This window comes from Hypomesus nipponensis, chromosome 3, assembly GCF_054491055.1.
Source record: "Hypomesus nipponensis isolate SF chromosome 3, ASM5449105v1, whole genome shotgun sequence".
In the NCBI taxonomy this organism is placed as follows: Eukaryota; Metazoa; Chordata; class Actinopteri; order Osmeriformes; family Osmeridae; genus Hypomesus; species Hypomesus nipponensis.
This window is the reverse complement of record NC_140363.1, coordinates 16989471-17009685: the sequence shown is the minus strand read 5'-3', so window position 1 is coordinate 17009685 and position 20215 is coordinate 16989471. Positions and strand designations below refer to the sequence as shown.

General features: G+C 51.6%; 1 protein-coding gene across 1 annotated transcript in view; it reads left to right on the top strand.

Annotated features, from left to right (window-relative positions):
* The window catches only part of syne2b (spectrin repeat containing, nuclear envelope 2b), an 85931-nt gene that overhangs the window by 6747 nt on the left and 58969 nt on the right, over positions 1-20215 (top strand). Inside the window, exons 4-39 of the mRNA XM_084680525.1 lie at positions 1210-1305; positions 1701-1778; positions 1994-2086; positions 2197-2408; positions 2570-2769; positions 3147-3247; positions 3393-3482; positions 4735-4848; positions 5022-5159; positions 5656-5820; positions 5933-6045; positions 6699-6867; positions 7027-7123; positions 7240-7433; positions 7964-8128; positions 8354-8494; positions 8625-8726; positions 8898-9074; positions 9282-9440; positions 9722-12862; positions 12957-13091; positions 13386-13508; positions 14045-14232; positions 15427-15505; positions 15726-15832; positions 15916-16039; positions 16340-16630; positions 16819-17414; positions 17579-17734; positions 17922-18072; positions 18259-18417; positions 18740-18907; positions 19001-19102; positions 19223-19423; positions 19738-19945; positions 20056-20168. Coding sequence (XP_084536651.1) covers positions 1210-1305; positions 1701-1778; positions 1994-2086; positions 2197-2408; positions 2570-2769; positions 3147-3247; positions 3393-3482; positions 4735-4848; positions 5022-5159; positions 5656-5820; positions 5933-6045; positions 6699-6867; positions 7027-7123; positions 7240-7433; positions 7964-8128; positions 8354-8494; positions 8625-8726; positions 8898-9074; positions 9282-9440; positions 9722-12862; positions 12957-13091; positions 13386-13508; positions 14045-14232; positions 15427-15505; positions 15726-15832; positions 15916-16039; positions 16340-16630; positions 16819-17414; positions 17579-17734; positions 17922-18072; positions 18259-18417; positions 18740-18907; positions 19001-19102; positions 19223-19423; positions 19738-19945; positions 20056-20168 — 8646 coding nt within the window. The remainder of the gene's footprint in view (positions 1-1209; positions 1306-1700; positions 1779-1993; positions 2087-2196; positions 2409-2569; positions 2770-3146; positions 3248-3392; positions 3483-4734; positions 4849-5021; positions 5160-5655; positions 5821-5932; positions 6046-6698; positions 6868-7026; positions 7124-7239; positions 7434-7963; positions 8129-8353; positions 8495-8624; positions 8727-8897; positions 9075-9281; positions 9441-9721; positions 12863-12956; positions 13092-13385; positions 13509-14044; positions 14233-15426; positions 15506-15725; positions 15833-15915; positions 16040-16339; positions 16631-16818; positions 17415-17578; positions 17735-17921; positions 18073-18258; positions 18418-18739; positions 18908-19000; positions 19103-19222; positions 19424-19737; positions 19946-20055; positions 20169-20215) is intronic.

Below are 20215 nucleotides of genomic sequence, written 5' to 3'. Positions count from 1 at the left end.
AGTTCATTTAAATATAGCCACTTGGAGCAGAGTTCAGCGCACACAGACGGACAGCGACAGAGGCCCCACCTCCCCCACCCTCTCGAGAACATGAACTGTGGCCAAAGCTGGCATGGCCGTCTGTGTTGTGGAAACTCAGCAGTAGGTTCAACATGTTTCAAGACACTTCCAATACGACCAGACATCTGCATGATTGAAGTTGCGAAGATGTGTTTGGATCGGAATTAATGACGCAATGGAAATCAATGTCACGTTTTTTTTTATGAACACATTTATACCTTTCAGATAGGGCTGGGCAATAAGACGAACTTGATAACTTTCACGAGAACATTTTTACTAGTGCAATCCCGCAGTAGTTAGTGTCGCTATGTGCACCAGATCAAAGACAGAACAACTGTAGATCCCAAATTCGGATCCCAGAAATTCAAATAAAATCTGATCCAAAAAATGTAGGCGAAAAAATGTGAGGTGATAAAATTCCTAATATTTTTGGTTTCAAATTTTTGGCGGCTCAAATCTCGTCTGATCTCAATTTTACTGTTTGAATTTGAGCAACCTGAATTTCTAAACCTTGAATTTTTGGATCTGATGCTTTTTCTGGCAAGACACGCCCTGGCCAGAAATGCACCCCCCATGTCATTTCTGTTCTGCATATCCCAGCATCAAATTGTTTTTGACTGTACATTGAGGGGACTAGTATGAGTAACCAGAGTAAGTCTCATGCATGTGACACTTTCCTAGTCTGAGTTAGCAGAGTGTGCATTTCCTGGGCAAGACAAAATACTATGGAAGCAAATCAGTGACATAGTAGCACGCTGCACTGGAGGGGAAGATTTAGTTAGAAAACAACAACATGATCTAAATGAGATTGACATTTTGATATCTTTCATGTCTGTGTAGGATACTGCACACTAAACTGTCTTGTCTGTCCTAAGGAGAACAATAAGGAGATATATCTCTGAATACTTTAAATAGTCGATTATGAACATCAATCCATATATTTGTAAAAATCATACAGCCTAGTGGTGATACATTCTTTGGCGATATCGCAATAACTGGCACTAAAGCTTACTGTAAAAAGATTGATATATCATTTAGATTTTGGGGTGAACTGTCCCTCAACAAATAAACAAAACAAACAAAAGTGATTGTACAAGTGCAATACATGGCAGTCACTAGGCCATGTGAAAGAGGTTAATGTTGTTGCAGAGGAAACCCCCAAACATGGTGGTCGACCTGTTCAGTGACTTCAGGGATGGGTCCAAGCTGCTGGACCTACTGGAGGTGATGAGTGGACAGCGAATGGTGAGTCTGTCTGTCTGTCTTCCCTCCCTCCCTCCCTCCCTCCCTCCCTCCCTCCCTCCCTCCCTCCCTCCCTCCCTCCCTCCCTCCCTCCCTCCCTCCCTCCCTCCCTCCCTCCCTCCCTCCCTCCCTCCCTCCCTCCCTCCCTCCCTCCCTCCCTCCCTCCCTCCCTCCCTCCCTCCCTCCCTCCCCCCTACCATCTATTCATCCCTCCGTCTGTCTGTTTTGGGACCTTTTTTGTTTTGTCACTGAGATCTGCTTTGACAAAGGCTCAGGCGACATGGTACACCCACACAAAACAGGAAAATATATATGTCATGTTCTGTTTAGTTCACTTTTACCACAGCATTCTTCTATGGTCTCTCCTTTCGTGACTCTGTGCCGTCTGTCTGATGTAGAACCGTGAGAAGGGCAGAGGCATCTTTCAGCACAGGAGCAACATTGAAACAGCCCTGTCCTTTCTGAAGAAGAAGTCGGTAAGGGGGCTGCTTCATTCAATCTGTACTCTGTATTGAGTGGGAGTTTTCCTGGGAGTTTTTTCCTTGTCTTATTCCAGGGTTTTGGTTGGTTTAGGTGCATTTCAGTTCTGTGACGCTACTTGTAAAAAGGCAGAGACAATTAAGATTATAATTATTTTGTTTCAATACGTTGTTTTAGGTCAGTTGTCTGTCTTGTTTCTGTTCCCACACAGATCAAGCTAGTCAACATTAACATTCCTGACATCATCGATGGTAGACCGTCCATCATTTTGGGCTTGATATGGACTATCATTTTACAGTATCATGTGAGTCTCTGTCACATTCAGCTGTAAACAAACATGCCATTTGAGAGAGGAAAAAAAAACACCTTGGTTTAGCTGTGGCAGCTCATATATCCCTGCTTTTCCCCCTGCAGATTGAGGAGCTGGCTAGCAGCTTGTCCTTCAGCTCCCGTCAGTCCTCTCTGGAGTCTCTGGCCAGCTTGGACTCTCGCTCCACCCTCTCCAGCCTCTCCACCCGCTCCACCTCCAGCAGCCCTGTGCCCCCTAAGGGTTCCCCTTTACACAACCGCTTCAGGGTCTCTGCCAAGAAAGCCCTGCTCCTCTGGGTCCGGGAACAGTGTCACAAGTGAGACCCGTGCTAAAACTCCGTAAAAGATATCTGTTGTTTTGAAGAGCGTTTTTTCTTCTTCTGTCAGTGTCGATTTGCATCAATGGAAAAACAAAAGGGGGAACTTGTTGACTGAGCAGCACTCGACTGTATCTCCTCAACTCTGTGTTTGTCCTCAGGGCTGGTTGTACCCTGAATGTAAAAGACTTCAAGGCCAGCTGGAAGAGCGGTGTTGTCTTCCTGGCCATCCTGTACGCCCTGAGACCAGACCTGGTGGACCTGTCCAAGGCCAGAACCAGAACCAACAAGCAGAACCTGGAGGAGGCCTTCCGCACGGCTGAGCGAGAGCTGCGCATCCCCAGACTGCTGGAGCCTGATGGTGGGTGGGAGAACCTGCCTGGGGGTGTGGGGGGGGGCTGCCTGGGGGGGGGGAGAACCTGCCTGGGGGGGGGAGAGTTTGCCTGGGGGGGGAGAGCCTAACTGGGGGGAGAGAACCTAACTGGAGGAGGGGAGAGCCTAATTGGGGGGGGGGGAGAGCCTCCTTGGGGGGGGAGAGCCTAACAGGGGGGGGGAAGGCCATGATGGTCTGGTGACTGAGTGGTTTCCCCCTTTGAACTGATGTGAAAAGCTTGCTGGTTGTGCCTTGCTGTCACAAGTTGTTGTTTTTTATCCATGGCATCCAATCAGGGCATGCTGAATTCCGGCAGTTGCTTTGGACCGTGTTCTGACTGTCTCAGGGAACTTGTTTTGGGGCAGATGTTGATGTCCGGGACCCTGATGAGAAGTCCATCATGACCTACGTGGCCCAGTTCCTGCAGTACTCCAGAGACATGCCAACGCCCGAGGACGACATGCAGGTCCGCAGTCAGCAGCTGCACTGTTCTGTAATCAACACTGTTGATTTAATCTCCACAATGCTACAATTTCTCAGCTTGGCACTTTCACTGTTTATTTCTGTTTTCTAACTGACACCTTGATTCTTTCTTCTGTCTTATCTGTCAGATGCAATATCTGACTCCTCCTAAAAGTCTGTCACCTGTCAACCTGCCCACGCACTTCACTCCTGCCATCTCTGCCTCTCCTCTTCGCCAGGTAGTTCCGCTTCTGTTTGCTGTGCCTTCGGTCCCTGGCTCACTTCATCCTCTCTGGCACGCTCCACTACTGAATGTACCCCTTTTCCTCCAGGGTCCAGTTTCTCAACATGTTCAACTGAAATGAATCCGTGTCTGAATCACAACTGCCATAGAGCTAACAAGAGAGAAAAATAACATCATTTTTTAAAGGCATTTCAGCCTTGTATTTATGAACGCGATATATTTGGAAACAGTATTCACCGGTGAATGTTTGGAATTAGAAGGCACCTCAAAAGACCTTGTGTGGTAGAGGAATACTCCCTCCACTATACAAAACCCTAACATTGCGCAATGTCAAGATTACCTTTAAATGTCAACTTGATTAAAGTTGGAGCAGAGTAAGTAGTTCACGACCAGTTCTCCCTGTTTTTAGCTGATAGCCTGAAGGCATGGGAGGGAGTGTCTCACGGCAGATGAATGACTCTAGTGGTGGCAGTAATTCCTACCACTAAGGCAAAGGTATCGCCTGTCACGACCCAGGGAATTCATGCCAGAACCGTCATACCAAGCAGAACGTCCAGCTCAGGTTTCCTGCGGTGCTCCTGCGCCGGCATGTGTTACCTCCACTGTTCCTAGGGTACAGGATAGTTCAGAGATGTTGTTCAGCTGTTCACGACTTGACGTGAACTTCTGTCGGTCAGGGAGAACCCTTTCAATGTTATAACCCGCTGCCACGTAAAACCCCAGCCAGCCGTGGGGTTTGGATCTGTTTCGTTTAGTAGATGCCTCTACCCAGCCCCTCCTTCACTCTGCTGTCTGTTCCCTGGTTAGGCTCATCTACTCCAACCTATCAGATCAGCTACGGCTGATATAACTGAGCCCCCCAGAGCTGCAGCTACTGTGGTAAACCGCTCTCCATGTCCTGAACCTCAGCTCCCCTCCCCCTCCTCCATTACGCTCTAAAAACAGCTGCTTCCCTTTACCTCTGGCTGATTCACTGAGTGATATTCATTTAGATTGATCTGACTATCAGAACCTCAACTCATCTACTCACCAGGAAAAACGTCAGCATTAATATTAGCTGTCCTTAAGCTAACATTACTACAAACCCAAGCTGCAGGCTAAAGGGTTGTCCTCATTCAGCAACTCTCGCTTCCCTCCCTGTCAAGGTTCATTGTGTAAGATTAGAGTTTGAAAGTTTGAAGACACGCATGGGGTGTTGTGGTTTTAATAACACTAGTTTTTTTTGGGGGGGGGTCTGGTGAATTTAGACTTCTTCCAATAAGAAAGCCCAGGAAGTGACTTGCTGGCTTGTGCAAGCCTATCAGGAGCTACTTGAAGGATGGGACTCCACAGAGGGAGAGAGCTACGCAGAGAGATACCACGTAAGTGGAAACGTTCCTGCTTAGGCTTGACGAGTGTTTCCCGAACTGGGGGTTTTGTACAGTACAGCGCACAGGAAAAACATCTGGTGAATTAGACATTTTAGTAAATGATTATTATTCATTTTTTTACTAGAAGTGTGTGTTTACTGTGTGTGTGTGTTTGTGTCCCGCAGGTGTTCCAGACGTTTGTGGTGTCGTTTAACGAGCAGCGTCGCCCCGTGATGCCCCTGCTCACGGCAATGAGACGCACCCCCCAGCTGAGCGAGGAGCAGCGGTCCCTCCGGGGGGCCTGGGACGCCCTCGCTGAAAAGGTCTGGCCAAATCAACCCAACGCCCTCATGCAAGCCAACAGCAAATCATACACTAATAAATGCAATAGTAATGTATTCTAGCAGTCAGTTTTCTCCCAAAGAGATGTACAGGACAGGGGTGGATTTGAACCTGCAAACTCTTGATCTGGAGTTGAACATTCTAACCACTTAGCTACACCCATCCCAAGAACCAAGAATTTCCGAAACATTTTCACATCCTTATATTACGCTAAACTAACTCGGAAGAACTGGCAAGAACTTTGTTTTGTCCTTGTATGTTTGTTTACATTTACATTTAGTCATTTAGCAGACGCTCTTATCCAGAGCGACTTACAGTAAGTACAGGAACATTCCCCCCCGAGGCAAGTAGGGTCAAGTACCTTGCCCACGGACACAACATCATTTGGCAATCTTCAGATTACTAGTCCGATTCCCTAACCGCTCAGCCACCTGACTCCCACCACTTTATACTCATGTTTCCCACTCGTCGCTGCAGCTGCGAGAGTTCAAGACAGAGCTGGACCTGAGCCTGCCGGCGTCGCTGTCCTCGGTGGGCCGCTGGCTGCTGAGGGCTGAGGGGGCGTTGGCGGAGGAGGAGGGAGACCCCCAGGACCACGCCCGCGCCGCTCAGGAGGCCAGGGAGAAGATTGAGCTGCTCAAGGTAGCGCCCGTCTCAACCGGCCTTAACTCACTGGGCCTCTTCAGAGTCCTCTGTGCCCACGACTTGAGAAAGTGTCAAATGACACGCAAGCTGACGGGGTGTGTTTTTATAGGCTTGCCTCGATGAAATGCCACAGCAACTGAAGACCTTTCAGAAGTTCCAGAACTCGGACGAATACGGAGCCATGGTGGTTCCTTCAGACAAACTAGAGGAGATGAAGAGAAGGTGGGTTCTTGTCTCCCTATTTTTGCAGTTTCTCTAGTTCCAAACATGCAGGCTGCGGCACACTAGTGGTCTGCTAGGGTAATACAGGCAGGTCGCCAAACCAATGAAAACGTCTGAAATATTTGTCATATTTGTTCCCTATGGCTAATGTAATGTAACATGTCTTACTCAGTTTTATAACAACAATTTGGAAACGAGAGAGATCTCTGTGAGGGTGTACTGTTGTCGGTCGATGGAAAAAAAGCGAGAAAAAGAGAGTAATAGTTATGGGTTAACATAACCTGTTCTGGTTATTAAAAGTCACGTTTCTAACTTCACCGGAAGTTCTAGACCTGGCCTGGCCATGGTAGTTACGCAGGTTACCTCTCTTTACAATGTGTGCTGACTGTGGCACAGCTGGCGCTGATGGACATTTTGTCTTCTTTGATCGCTCAAATAAATTTAGCCTGAAAGCCAACTGTTTGGCTCGCGTTGTGTTTTGAAACGTGTGATAAGCGGGAATTAAGAGAACGGATGTGTTGGGCGGCCGGAAAATATTTGAGCTATGCAAGTGGGCCGCAAAGTTGAAAAGGTCGTGCCTGCTCTACAGCCAAGGGCTTGGGTGCTAAGTGAAATGTAAAACTGCTAAACTTACTTTTTTCCCTTCCTGTCAGGTTCACTAGTGTGAGAGTGACTGCTAAGTACCATGGGATCAAGCTGGAGTACCAAGAGCAACGTCACACAGTGCTGGACCTACTGGGCCAGATCAACACCAAGCTGCGCACCTGGAAGAGACACTACATATCCCAGGAGGCAGTGCGGGTTCTTCTGCAGGAATGGCATGTGAGTGTTTCAGTTTGATAGCCAGTGGTTCCGTGGTCTGTATTGAGAGAATGCCTTTGCTGTACCACAGTAATTTGGTCTGTGTAAAATGATATAAGGGTATCCAAGCATCACTTAAATACACCTCATTAACACCTCATTGTAACGTCTTCCACACAGGAGTTAGTAGACAAGCAAGAACTACCTTCTCTGCTGGAGGGGGCTCTCCTGAAACTGAAGCTGGTTTCCAGCAAATACAACGGCAAGTCTGCCCTGGGTAAGTGGCCCGCTCAGAGGCCTGTGAAACAACGCTAAGGACATTACAAGATTTTTTCCCCACGGTTTCCTTTCCGAGACGGATAAATGTCAGCCCTGCGCTCGTGTCTCTCCCAGCTTCCGACTCCAGAGTTGTGGAGCGGCAGGTGAAGGATATGGAGGAGGAGAGCGCTGCGTCGCTCGAGGCGGTGTTGGCAGTGAAGAGCACGATGGGGCGAGTCCTGTCGGCCTGGGACTCCTACTCTGACTCTTACAGCTCCCTGCAGGCCTGGCTGGAGCAGGGCTCATCCACCCATGGCCCCGCCCCAGAAGTACACACACACACATCCAATACACACACACATCCAATACACACACACACACATCCAATACACACACACACACACATCCAATACACACACACACATCCAATACACACACATCCAATACACACACACACACACACACATCCAATACACACACACACACACATCCAATACACACACACACATCCAATACACACACACACATCCAATACACGCACACACACATCCAATACACACACACACACATCCAATACACACACACACACACATCCAATACACACACACATCCAATACACACACACATCCAATACACATACAATACACACACACACATCCAATACACACACACATCCAATATACACACACACATCCAATACACACACACACATCCAATACACACACACACACATCCAATACACACACACATCCAATATACACACACACATCCAATACACACACACATCCAATACACACACACACATCCAATACACACACACACAGTACTCTGCATCCATGTCTGTATGCTTCCGGTCTAGGTATCTTCTGAGAGCATGGCAGAGTGGAGATCCCGCCACGCCCACCTAAACGAGGTGGGTAACTTCCTGGTTGAGCTGACGGACCCCCAGACCAGCAGGACCCTGGGGGAGGAGCTACGCAGGCTGAACACGCACTGGGCTGACTTTGTGACCAGAACCACATACGTAAGTGACGTCCTGTTTCGCTCGAGACACATCAGACCAGGTTGAGAATTTCTCCAGACTAGATAAAGAGGTTTGGAAAATCTTTTTTTTGTGGGGGGTAAGGTTTTATGGTTATTGTGTAGAGCTTACCTGAAACTAGTGCCTAGATAAAGCAATCAGAAGAAAAAAAACGTAAACCCTGCTGCTCCCCCCTGCTTTGCCCCGCCCTGCCCTGCCCTGCCCCAGGCTGCAGCCGCTGAGCCCAGTGTTAGACCAGACACCAGGCCACAGAACCCCCAGATTCTGATCCGAGAGGCAAATCAGATCATCAACGAGTCTGTCGAAGCCATGTCCGGCCCCCTGCGGATCTACATGAAGAAACTACAGGTACGCTTGTGGCTCAGTGCACAAAACATGTGTTTGTGATGTTGTTAGGGGCTTGGGAGATCGTCTTTGCAGCGCTCCGCAAAAAGTAATGTTCACAGGCAGTGATTGTGGGATTCCTCTTGCTGTTCAGTTTACGATGAGGAAGATAAAGGAGGTGGATGTGGAGGCCCTCTCTCCCAGCCCAGATTGCTCGGCTGAGACGGTGAGGAAGGTGAAGATGGCGCTACCTGAGGTAAGCCTCACGGCACTCAGCCAGGTTGACAGTTTTTCAGTTTTCAGTTTGTTTCACGACTTGCTAAACTCGTTATGTTCTGTTTGTGGGTGTGCGCTGCTCCTGTGTGGGTGTCTTTGGTATGCTTCTATGTGCGTGTGTGTGTGCGTGTGTGAATGTGTGTGTGTGCAGGTGATGCAGACCCTGTGTGAGGCCGAGCAGGTGTGTGTGGAGCTGCAGCAGAGTGTGTCGGGGCTGGACTGTCGCCTGGCTGAGCTGCATCACTGGGACAGCGAGGCCAGGGAGCTGTACCACGTCCTGAAGGCCGCGGACCGCCGCGCTCCGCCCGGCCAGGACTCCCGCGCCAGGGTACGACTGACGCAGCCGAGGGGAAAGAGTCCCAGAAGGGACATTTAGTACACAGCAAAGCCTTTCTCATGGATGCTGTGTGTAGGAAATAAGCCTTGTAACATCTAGAACTGGTGTTAGGAGGGTTATATTCTTCTTTAAAGGCCCACAGAGTTCTGTGCTGTGAGGGTTAACAGCTTGTGTTGTTCCGCTCTCTTCCTCCGTCAGATGTTGATCTCCCGAGGGCTGCAGCTGGAGGGCCAGGTGGTGACAGAAGAACAGGACCTCCAGGTGCTGGTGCTGATGGGGCAGAAGAACTCGCCCCTCCGCTACCTCATGGCCTCCGCCATGCAGGACCGGGTCAGAAGCTCGGTGGCCCAGTCACAGGTCTGAACTCTCTCTCTCTCTCTCTCTCTCTCTCTCTCTCTCTCTCTCTCTCTCTCTCTCTCTCTCTCTCTCTCTCTCTCTCTCTCTCTCGTCTTGTCTTGTTTATTGTAAGTACTTTTTCTTCTTCTTTTCTGTAAATGGTACCCATTTGAAATGAAAAAAATTGATTTTTTTTAATATGATTGTATAAATTGAAACGAAAATGTAATCATGAAATAAAAATTCAGTCCAAAAATGTTAAGTAAATATTTTCTTCAATTTGAACTTTTCCTGCATTCCAGGAGACTGTAGGCATGCTCAGCTCTCTGGGCTCCAGGAGAGACAGAAGCCCGCCCAGAGACCAGCCTCCACCCAAGAAGTATGCCCAGACAGAGGAGGGTGCGGAGGCACAGACACTCTCGTCTTTCCATCCCATGACTCCTGACCCATCAGCCTGTCAGCCAGATGCGCAGAGACAGGCCCAGCCAGTGCCACAGATAGTAGTACAGGAATACAGGGAGGAGACTAGCCCTCCACCTCTGTTGTACAGCTATTCTCAGGCTGTGACCCAGTCGATGGGCCGCCCACAATCACCTCCAGAGGGCCAGGTTCAGACCACACAGACCCAGCTCCAGACCCAGACCCAGGCCCACACCCAGGCCCAGGCCCAGACCCAGACCCAGACCCAGACCCAGACCCAGACCCAGACCCAGACCCAAACCCAGCAACTGATACAGCAGCAGGTCTCTGAACAACAGGTACTCTCCCAGAGACAGCAGCATCCTGCCCAGTCTCAGGCGCAAGGCCAGGGCCCAGGCGAGCCTACGTGCCAAGCTCCCACCTATTTATCAACACCAGACCAGAAACGCGCTTTATCCCAGTCGCCTCAACCGACACGGCCTCTGACGCCCCAGGAGCTGCAGGTTAGGAAGGCACAGGCCAGCAAGAACCGACCCTGGCTGCAGAAGAAGACTCAGGACCAGGACCAGTCTCCAGGCCAGACCCAGGCTCCTGCACGGGCCCAAATCCAAACAGAGAAACAGGTGCCTGTCCAGGTGGTCCCACAGCACACAGGAACCCCCAAACCTGCTGTTCAGGCACAAGCCATGACTGTTACACCTTCACAGCCACAGCCCATAGCCCACATCCAGTCTCCCAGCCAAGCCCAACCCATGGCCAAGAGCCTGCCTCAACCGCTATCCACAGCTCAAGGTCAACATCAAATGAAGGTACAGGAACCATCCTCGGCTCAACCTCAGCCTTCCAGCCAGGCCCAGATGCAGGGCGGGCCTCAGGACAGGATGGTCCAGGGTCTGCAGCAGGTAAAGGCCCAGAGCAAGCCTTTACCAAAGGCTCTGCCACAGCCTCATGGCCCCATGAAGTCACACGGCCAAGGCCAACCTCAGGGCCAAGGCCAGAAGCAGATTCAACCCCAGCTCCAGGCTCAGCCCCAGACCCAGCTCCAGGCCCATCCCCAAGCCAAGGTCCATCCCCAGCCCCAGTCCCAGGCCCAACTCCAGGACCAAGCCCAGGCCCAGGCCCAAGCCCTGCCCCATCTCCAGGCCCAGCCCCAGACCCAGCTCCAGGCCCATCCCCAAGCCAAGGTCCATCCCCAGCCCCAGCCCCAGGCCCAACTCCAGGCCCAAGCCCAGGCCCAGGCCCAAGCCCTGCCCCATCTCCAGGCCCAGCCCCAGGCCCAACTCCAACTCCAGACCCAAGCCCGGGCCCAAGCCCAGGCCCAGGCCCAGGCCCAAGCCCTGCCCCATCTCCAAGCCAAGGTCCAGCCCCAGCCCCAGGCCCAACTCCAGGCCCAGGCCCAGCCCCAGCCCCTGCCCCAGGCCAGCATCCAACCCCAGAGCCAAATGCAGACCTATGCCCAGGCCCAGATCCAGAGGCAGATGCCGGTCCAGCACCAGGCCCAAGCCCAGGCCCAGGTCCACACATGGGCTCCAATCAGATCTCCCCTCCCCCTTCCTCCAGGCCAGCCACAGCCCTACACCCAGGGGTATCCCCTAGCCCAGTCCCCTCCCCAGCCATGGACCCCAATCAGACCCGAGTCCCCCAGTTCACCTTACTCCCATACTAGGGGCCCTACCCATCCACTATTCCCAGTGAGAGCTCAGACTCCACCACAGGCCTATACTCAGACAATGGGCCTTGCTCACTGCCCTCAGTCCTATTCACCGGTCCAGTCTCCACCACCCCAGCAGTGGCCCCCAGTCAGGCCTCAGCAACCCTCCCAGGGCTACGCTCAGCCTGGGGGAGCTTACACCCAGCCTCCTGCCCAGCCTGGAGGACAACCCTGGATACAACCTCCAAGTCAGCTGCCTCCTCAGGGCCTCACGCAACAGCAGCCTCAGATGAGAGCCTACAACCTCCAGGCACAGCAAAGCCAGTTCCAGACTCAGTCTTGGGGGCAGCCCCAACGCCAACCTTACCCCCAGCCCCAGCCCCAGCCTCAGCCTCAACCCTATCCTTATTCTCAGCCTCAGACTCAGCCATTCCCCCAGCCCCAGCCCTATTCTCCATTCCAACCTCAAAACTACCCTCAACCCCAGTCTCCTTTCCAGCCCCTGCCCCAGCCTCAGCTCCAGCCCCTGCCCCAGCCCCTGCCCCACCTTCAGCCTCAAGCTCGTCCTCAGTTGCAGTCTGCGTCCCAGCCCCAGACCTATCCTCAATACCAAGCCCAGCCAAATAAACCCCAGTACCAACCGATACAGCAACCTAAGCCCTTCTCACAACCACAGTCCCAACAGCAGCCACAGTCCCAACAGCAGCCTCAGCCCCAGCCCCAGCCCCAGCCTCAGCCCCAGCCCCAGCCTCAGCCCCAGCCCCAAAAGCAGATCCAACCCCAACAGCAGTCTCAGCCTGAGCTCCAGACTCAGCCTCAGCCCCCAAAGCAGCCCCAGCCTCTTCCGCAGCCCCAAAGGCAGCCCGAGGCTCAGCCTCAACAGCAACCCCAGCCCCAAAAGCAGATCCAACCCCAACAGCAGCCTCAGCTCCAGCCTCAGCCCCAAAAGCAGCCTCAGCCCCAGCCTCTTCCCCAACCTCAAAGGCAGGCCCAGGCTCAGCCTCAACAGCAGCCCCAGCCTCAGACCCAAAAGCAGCCTCAGCCCCAGGCCCAGGCCCAACCCCAGCCTCAACCACAGCCCCAACCACAGCCCCAGGCCCAGCCCCAACCACAGCCCCAACCACAGCCCCAACAGATCCAGGCCTCTCTGGTTCTTCCTCAGTCTCCACCAGAGTCTCCAGAACTGCGCCTCAAGCCCCCCTCCCTAGCCCAGGCCCCCCCCCAGGCCTACACCGAGGCCTACCTCAAGGCCCAGGCCCTGGTCAGGAACCAGTTTGAGGAGGCCAAGCACTGCCTGCAGGAACACATCCTGGAGGCCATCAACGTGTTCAAGGACAAGCACGTCTCTCTCGAGCAAGCTTCCGTCAAAGAGGTAATCAAACTTGAGTCACGTATTTTGTTGTCACTGCGGTTGGAAGGCCGTGTCTCCGCTCACTCCCCTCCTGCCTGCCTGCGTCTTCCCTTAGGAGACCCTGCGCACGCTGGACCCTGAGCTGCTGGAGGAGTTCCTGCGGGCGGCCGAGGGCATGGAGGCCTTCTGCACCCTGCCCCAGCTCCGAGACATGGAGTTCTTCACCAAGTCAGTCAGGACACAGTGGGAGGTAAGCCACAAGCTGGTTTGTGTTGGGAGTTTTGAGTGTTGCTCGTGTTTGGTGCTAGAGCTACTGCAAATCCATAGATACAGCTGAAAGCTTTTTATTCATTTATTTTAGTTCAGTGTGTATTGAGAATGTACAGTAGTTGAGTAGCAGACTTTCATATAGAGAGTGTGCACAGAATGTGAGGTGTGGAATGCTGGATGCTTGCATGCTTGTTAATTGAGCGCCGGAACTCTAACTGTCACAACATTCTGAGTGATGTCATGTCTTTGATTGCCTTTACATTTTATCATCCAGGCTGTGAGAACTGAGATAAGCACCTTTGTACTGCATATGAGATTTGAACTAAAGCGAAAAGACTTTGTTAGTGCTGCCTTGCAATGTGAGATGCACTTTAACACAAACCCATCCAAAGCACAGGTAATTGACTATCTCACTAACTTTGTAGCATGTTTTTTGTTGATGGGATCCCAGGGAACAAGACTGTATTTTCTTTTTCTTTCCTCCTAATCCTTTAGAAGTTGTATAAACATCTGTTGGGTAAATGGTTTGGCTGGGTGGTTGGTTTCATCATCTTCTCTATGTGGTGTCGGCTGCCCCCTGCTGGGTTGTTGATTACATTGAAGTATTTAATGACTGAGTAATGATTCAGCATTCCCAAGCGGAAAAAGAGTATACTTAAATTGTATTTAAACGTGTCAAATAAGAGCTTAAAACATTTTCACACAATTACCCACAATTACCCCACATTTCGAAGTGTACTTTAAATTGACCGATTTAGTACATCCACATGCTTATTGAAAACCTCAATATACTTTTTGATTGTAAGTATTACAGTATATCACAACGTTTAAGGGCTACAAACTCTAAATATACAATATCTATATACACTATATATTTAAGTGTAACATCAGTTTGCTTGGGTGGGTATGCTGATTCTCTGGCTGTGCCTGCAGGCGTGCTTCTCTGCTGAGGGCAGCCTGGCCCAGGCTGGCCTGCACTTGGAGGCCCTGAAGGAGCTGTGTGACACCCTGAGCCCCGAGGACGCCCACCTGCTGGCCCAGGCTCAGCTCAGGGAGTGTGAGAAGAGGCTGGCTGCCATCCAGCGCCAGTTCAGCGGGGATAGGGACACTCCTGACTCTGGGTGAGACATGGACACACACACACACACACACACAACACACACACACACAACACACACACACACAACACACACACACACAACACACACACACACACATCCCTTGACTCTGGGTGAGACATGGACACACACACACACACACACAACACACACACATCCCGTGACTCTGGGTGAGACATGGACACACACACACACACACACACAACACACACACACACACACACACACACAACACACACACACATCCCTTGACTCTGGGTGAGACATGGACACACACACACACACACACACAACACACACACATCCCTTGACTCTGGGTGAGACATGGGGACACACACACACACACACACACAACACACACACACACACATCCCTTGACTGGGGGTGAGACATGGACACACACACACGTGCACACACACACACGTATATGCACGTGCGCACACACACACACACACACTCGTATATGCACGTGCACACACACACACACATCCCTTGACTGGGGGTGAGACATGGACACACACACACATATATATGCACGTGCACACACACACACACACACATCCCTTGACTGGGGGTGAGACATGGGGACACACACACACTCACGTATATACACGTGCACACACACACACACACACACACACATCCCTTGACTGGGGGTGAGACATGGACACACACACACACACGTGCACACACACACATCCCTTGACTGGGGGTGAGACATGGACACACACACACACACGTGCACACACACACATCCCTTGACTGGGGGTGAGACATGGACACACACACACACACACATCCCTTGACTGGGGGTGAGACATGGATTTGAAATTTGAAAGACACACTTTCATTTCATTTAGTCATTTAGCAGACACTCTTATCCAGAGCGACTTACAGTAAGTACAGGGACATTCCCCCCCCCCCCCGAGGCAAGTAGGGTGAAGTTTCTTGCCCAAGGACACATTTACGGGCCGCGAATCAAACCAGCGACCTTCTGATTACTAGCCTGATTCCCTTACCGCTTAGCCACCTTACTCTCACTTGGTGGTGGACGTGACATTCTGTACATACGCACACACACATATATGCATGTGCACACACACACATCCCTTGACTGGGGATGAGACATGGATTAGAAATTTGAATGACACTTGAACTTTGAACTTGAACTTACCGTTTTAAACTTCTTTCTACCAGGAACTCTGCTGACATCAGTCAAGACTTGACACAACTGAAGGAATCTCCCATGAAGACTGACAAACCACAAAGCTCTGAGGTAATGAGCTGAATTATTTACCAAATGTCATACTATTTTAAGACATTATATCAAATCAAATCAAAATGTATTTGTATAGCCCATTTTACAAGCAATGTCACAGAGGGCTTCACATATGCCCATAGAACTGTCCCTCAACCAACATAAACTCTCAAGGAAGACAAAGAAAAACTCCCAGGAAGAAAAAAAATGCAGTATGCCATGTTTACTCTCTTCTTAGGAATCAAAGATTTTCGTGAAGACAAGTTCTTTTGAAAAGAAGGAGATGGAGAAGCAAACAGCTGCTGTGAAAGAGGACGATCCAGCCAAGAAGGAGGCTTTGGAAAGGTAGACGTATTTCATGCATCCAGAAACAGATCTAGTCTATGGTAGCTTTGTACCATAGTAGTAACTTGGATTTATACCATCAGATATGAGACGTCCAAGAAGGCTTTGCAGGTCCAACTGTCCAAGAATGAACTGAGCATCCAGAAAGATCCCCCGTCTGACTTGGTCTCTCTCAAAGACCTGCACACACAACTTCAGGAAATACAGGTAGGCAGTAGACTCAGCCGTCATCAGTACAGTGTTTAGATTTATCCTCAATCTAATCCATTAGGGAGGGGAATATTTTTGTTACCTCACGATGCGATTCTTGGGGTCACAATTCGATTAAGAATCGATTCCCCATTTTTTTTTTTTTTTTTTATAAAATAATAAAAAATATTCACATCGATCCACACAATTTTTTTTTTACATTTTTGAATTGCTAGAAGACTGAATCGCGTTTCATATGTGAATCAATTTTTTCCCCCGCCCCTATAATCCATCCTGGCTCTGTCCCTGCCACCCCAGGCCTTGCGATGCGAAACTGAGTCCCTGTGGACCGAGTACGGGAACCAGCTCTCCCAGCTCAGACGGCATGGGGGTGTGGATCAGGAGAGGGCGGAGGTGCAGGAGCTGTGGCGATGCCAGCAGGCCAGTCTGCAGAAGAGGGGCAGCTCTCTGGGGGCTGCCCTCAGGCAGATAGACTCCACCGAGAACCACATGGTGGACTTCTCTGAACGCCTGGACCGCTTCATCAGACAGCCCAAGGACATCAGCGCGTTCACGCTGGCCAACACCAACATCCTGACTGACATCCGGGTAAGTTATAGTGATGCAGGAAACCTCTTGTCAGGCTTGTGTTGAATTTTCTCCCCGATGAAGTAGCCTTTCTCTGGAAAAGCTGCGATAAACCAATAAAGGGAACAATTTATGAACAGGATATTGCTCTTTGAAGAGTACACATACTGAAGCTTTAGACATGTCCTTTCTGGCCTCTGATATCATAGGATCTGGATGAGAGCATTCAGAGTGAACTGGACCAGCTGTCCAAGTTAGACTCCGAGCCCAACGAACTGGACCCGAGAGATCGCTCTCCTCTGATCCGGGAGGTGGAGACCCACAAGACCAGCCTGGACCAGCTCAGACAGCAGGTCCGCAAGAGCGAGGCCGCCGCCCGGGCCCTGGACCGCTTCCTCATGTCCCTGCGCACAGTGGAGCAGGACATCGTCGCGGTGCAGAGCGCCCCCTGCAGCAGCGCCGGGCTACTGCAGGAGTGCCGCTCCAAACTGGCTCTCAGCAGGCAGAGCGTGGCCAGCCTTGGGGACAAGGCCCCCCAGCTGGACCTGCTGCTGCAGGGGGCCAGGCTGTCTGTGACCAGAGACGGGGCCCCTGCCTCCTGCCTGGACATGGTGTCCTCCCTGGTGGTGAGGCTGGAGGAGGCTGGCGTCCGCCTGGCCTCCCAGCAGCAGGCGGTGCTGAGGGAGCAGGAGAGCCGGTCCCTGGGCCTGAGGAGGAGGGCTCTGCTGGGGGAGCTGAGGAAGGTGCAGGAGGTGGCTGAGAGGCAGGGGCTGAAGGAGCCCACCATGCCCGCCGTGCAGCAGAGGTGTGTCTTTCTAAAGTTCAGTTGACCAAGAACGTTTTTGCCTCAAGTATACTACAAAAATCCTTTGAGGAAAAAGTCCTTACAGACAATTCACAACAAACACACAAACGTAGATTGTTAGCCTTGATTCGAACCCCCGTGTACCCCCGCCCTTGTTTCTGCAGGCTACGGGCCCTGGCCGACCTGGAGGGGCAGCTGCAGGCCCAGCGCCCGGAGCTGCAGAGCGTCAGGGAGGCCCAGGGGAGGCCGGAGGCTGGGGAGAACCCCCTGCAGGAGCTGGAGACCCAGTGGGAGGATGCCCAGAGAGCTGTGACTGACAGGTAGGAAGGGGGAGGGGCTGAGAGCTGTGATTGGCAGGTAGGGAGGGGGAGGGGCTGAGAGCTGTGATTGACAGGTAGGGAGGGGGAGGAGCTGAGGAGAGGTGAAGACTGATGGATCAGTCTTGGTGAGCTGTTAATGAAATGAACGTACACTAATAATAACAGATCATTGAATATTGTCTTGCAGACGAGAACAGTGCAGCATCCTGATGGAACTGCTGAAGAAGTTCCAGAGTTGCCGTAGTTACCTCAGTAACACCATGCAGAGGGCAGAGCAGACGATCTGTGAACAGGCCTCCTACATGGGCAGAGACAACCTTCAGAGGCTCATAGCAAAGGTGACTCCCCCCACACACACACACAAACACACACACAAATACACACAGTGTACTGTATGATACTGTAAAGTGTACTGTGTGATACGTATGTATGTATTTAGTCATGCCAGTGATTCATGTATCAACCACGACACACCAACTGCTCCTTCAACGCCCCGTGTGTCTTCTGTACTCCTGCGTGCCCAGGTCTGTGGCATCAAGGAGGATCTGAGTGGTCTGGGAGCAGGCATGGAGGAGATGAGAGGGGTGTGCAGACAGCTGCAGTCTCACCTGAAGAAGATCCCTGACTGCAGCGAGGCTCCCTTTGAGGCCGAGGCTGACGCTCTGGTGGACCGCTGGCTGGATGTAAGAGCTCTGATCCTGCCCCGGGACACTGGGGTGATGCACCTCCCTCCCCAGACTGATCTCATATTTCAATATGAATTCATGTTTTTTTTTATATATATATTTTTGGGGCATTTTTCAATCCTTTATTGGACAGTTTGTAAGTGAAGTGTGACAGGAATGGTAGGGAGAGAGAGGGAGGGAGTTCATGCAGCAAAGGGCCAAGGCCAGATTTGAACCCAGGGTGCTACAGTAAGACCTCAGTCTGCATGATACCTGTCTCTCAGAGAGAACTGGTCGTCTGCACTGTGACCAAGTGTTGCTGTGTGTCGTCTGTCGCCAGGTGACGGAGAAGACGGACTCCCACGCGGACAACCTGCAGGTGGGGCTGGAGCTGTGGGACAAGCAGCTGGGGCTGGGCGCCGAAGTGGACGGCTGGGCCGGAGCCAAGCTGGCCCTGTTCGCAGAAAGCCACCCCTTCCACAGCGAAGAACAAGTTCTAGCCATGAGGGTGAGTCACAGGCTTTATCGCGGCCCGTCGTTACAGGCAAGGACTACGACCCGCCGCGTGCTTACCGTGACCTTTGTACACGTGTCGTCCCAGGATGAGATCAACGTGTACGAGGAGAACATCGAGCGCTTCCGCAGGAAGTCCCTGGAGATCCAGGAGCTGCTTCAGAGCCAGGAGGCCCCGCTGGAGCTGCAGGTGAGGACGGAGGCGGCCACGCCCCACCTGACGGACACGGCTCAACAATCACACGTGACCTTCACCGCTAAGCACCGCCCTTCCTCTGAACCCCCTCCCCCCCCCACCCCTCCCCACCAGGTGATGGAGACCCAGCTGAGGAAGAGGGTGGAGCAGGTGAAGGAGCTGTTCTCGGACAGCACCGACGTCTTCCAGGAGCTGGTTGCGGTGAAGAGACACCTGGCAGACAGGATGGCAGAGTGCCAGGCTGCCCTCCGCACCATCCAGGCCTCAGTCAGCACCATCCCTGCGTCCGACCCCCAGGCGCCCGCCCAGATACAGGTACCTCACCCCCTATGGTCACCCAGCCACCCACGTAGGAACAGCTTGTTTGTTCTATGCCATATCCAATTTAAGTGAAAAAAATATTTGTTTTGAGCTTTTAATCAAGTAAATGTGGCTGCCAGCTCAGTAAGAAAATTTCACTTCATAAGATTTCTTAAAATAATCTTGTTGTTTCCGTAAAAGAAAATCACTAGGTAAGCCATGCAGTCTACAAATAAGTCAAACTAGATTATAAATCAAACAACAAGATGATCACACAGAGTTAGATGTACAGTTTTAGCAGTACAGTATGTGTGTGTGTGTGTGTGCAGGACGTGTGTGAGCGTTTGCAGGTCCAGGAGGAGCTAGCTGCGTCCGTGCTAAAGGAGGTTAGCCTGGTGTCCAGCGTGGCTAGCCCCCAGGTGCTGCAGGCCCTGTCTACAGACTGCAGCCGGCTCAGAGAGGCTGTGGACTACACCAAGGACATGATTCACCTGAAGAGGGAGGAGGGAGAGAAGGGCCTTCTCAAGCTCATCAACGGTAAAAAATAACCAGACAGATCTTTCTAGAAATACAGAAAAACGGATAAAGCTAAGCTAGCGTATAAATGCTGAGCCTTTCCATCTTTTTCTCTTCCGGTTCTCCCTCAGACGAGAGCCAGTCCTTTGAAGAGTGGTTCCAGGACCTGCAGTTGTCAGTCAACGAGTGCTTTGAGAACCCAGAGCACAGACAGGATATGGAGGCATCCTTGCAAAGGCTCAAAGTGAGTGAACATCGCCGTGCCAGGCCTTTTTCAATCATCTGACTGTG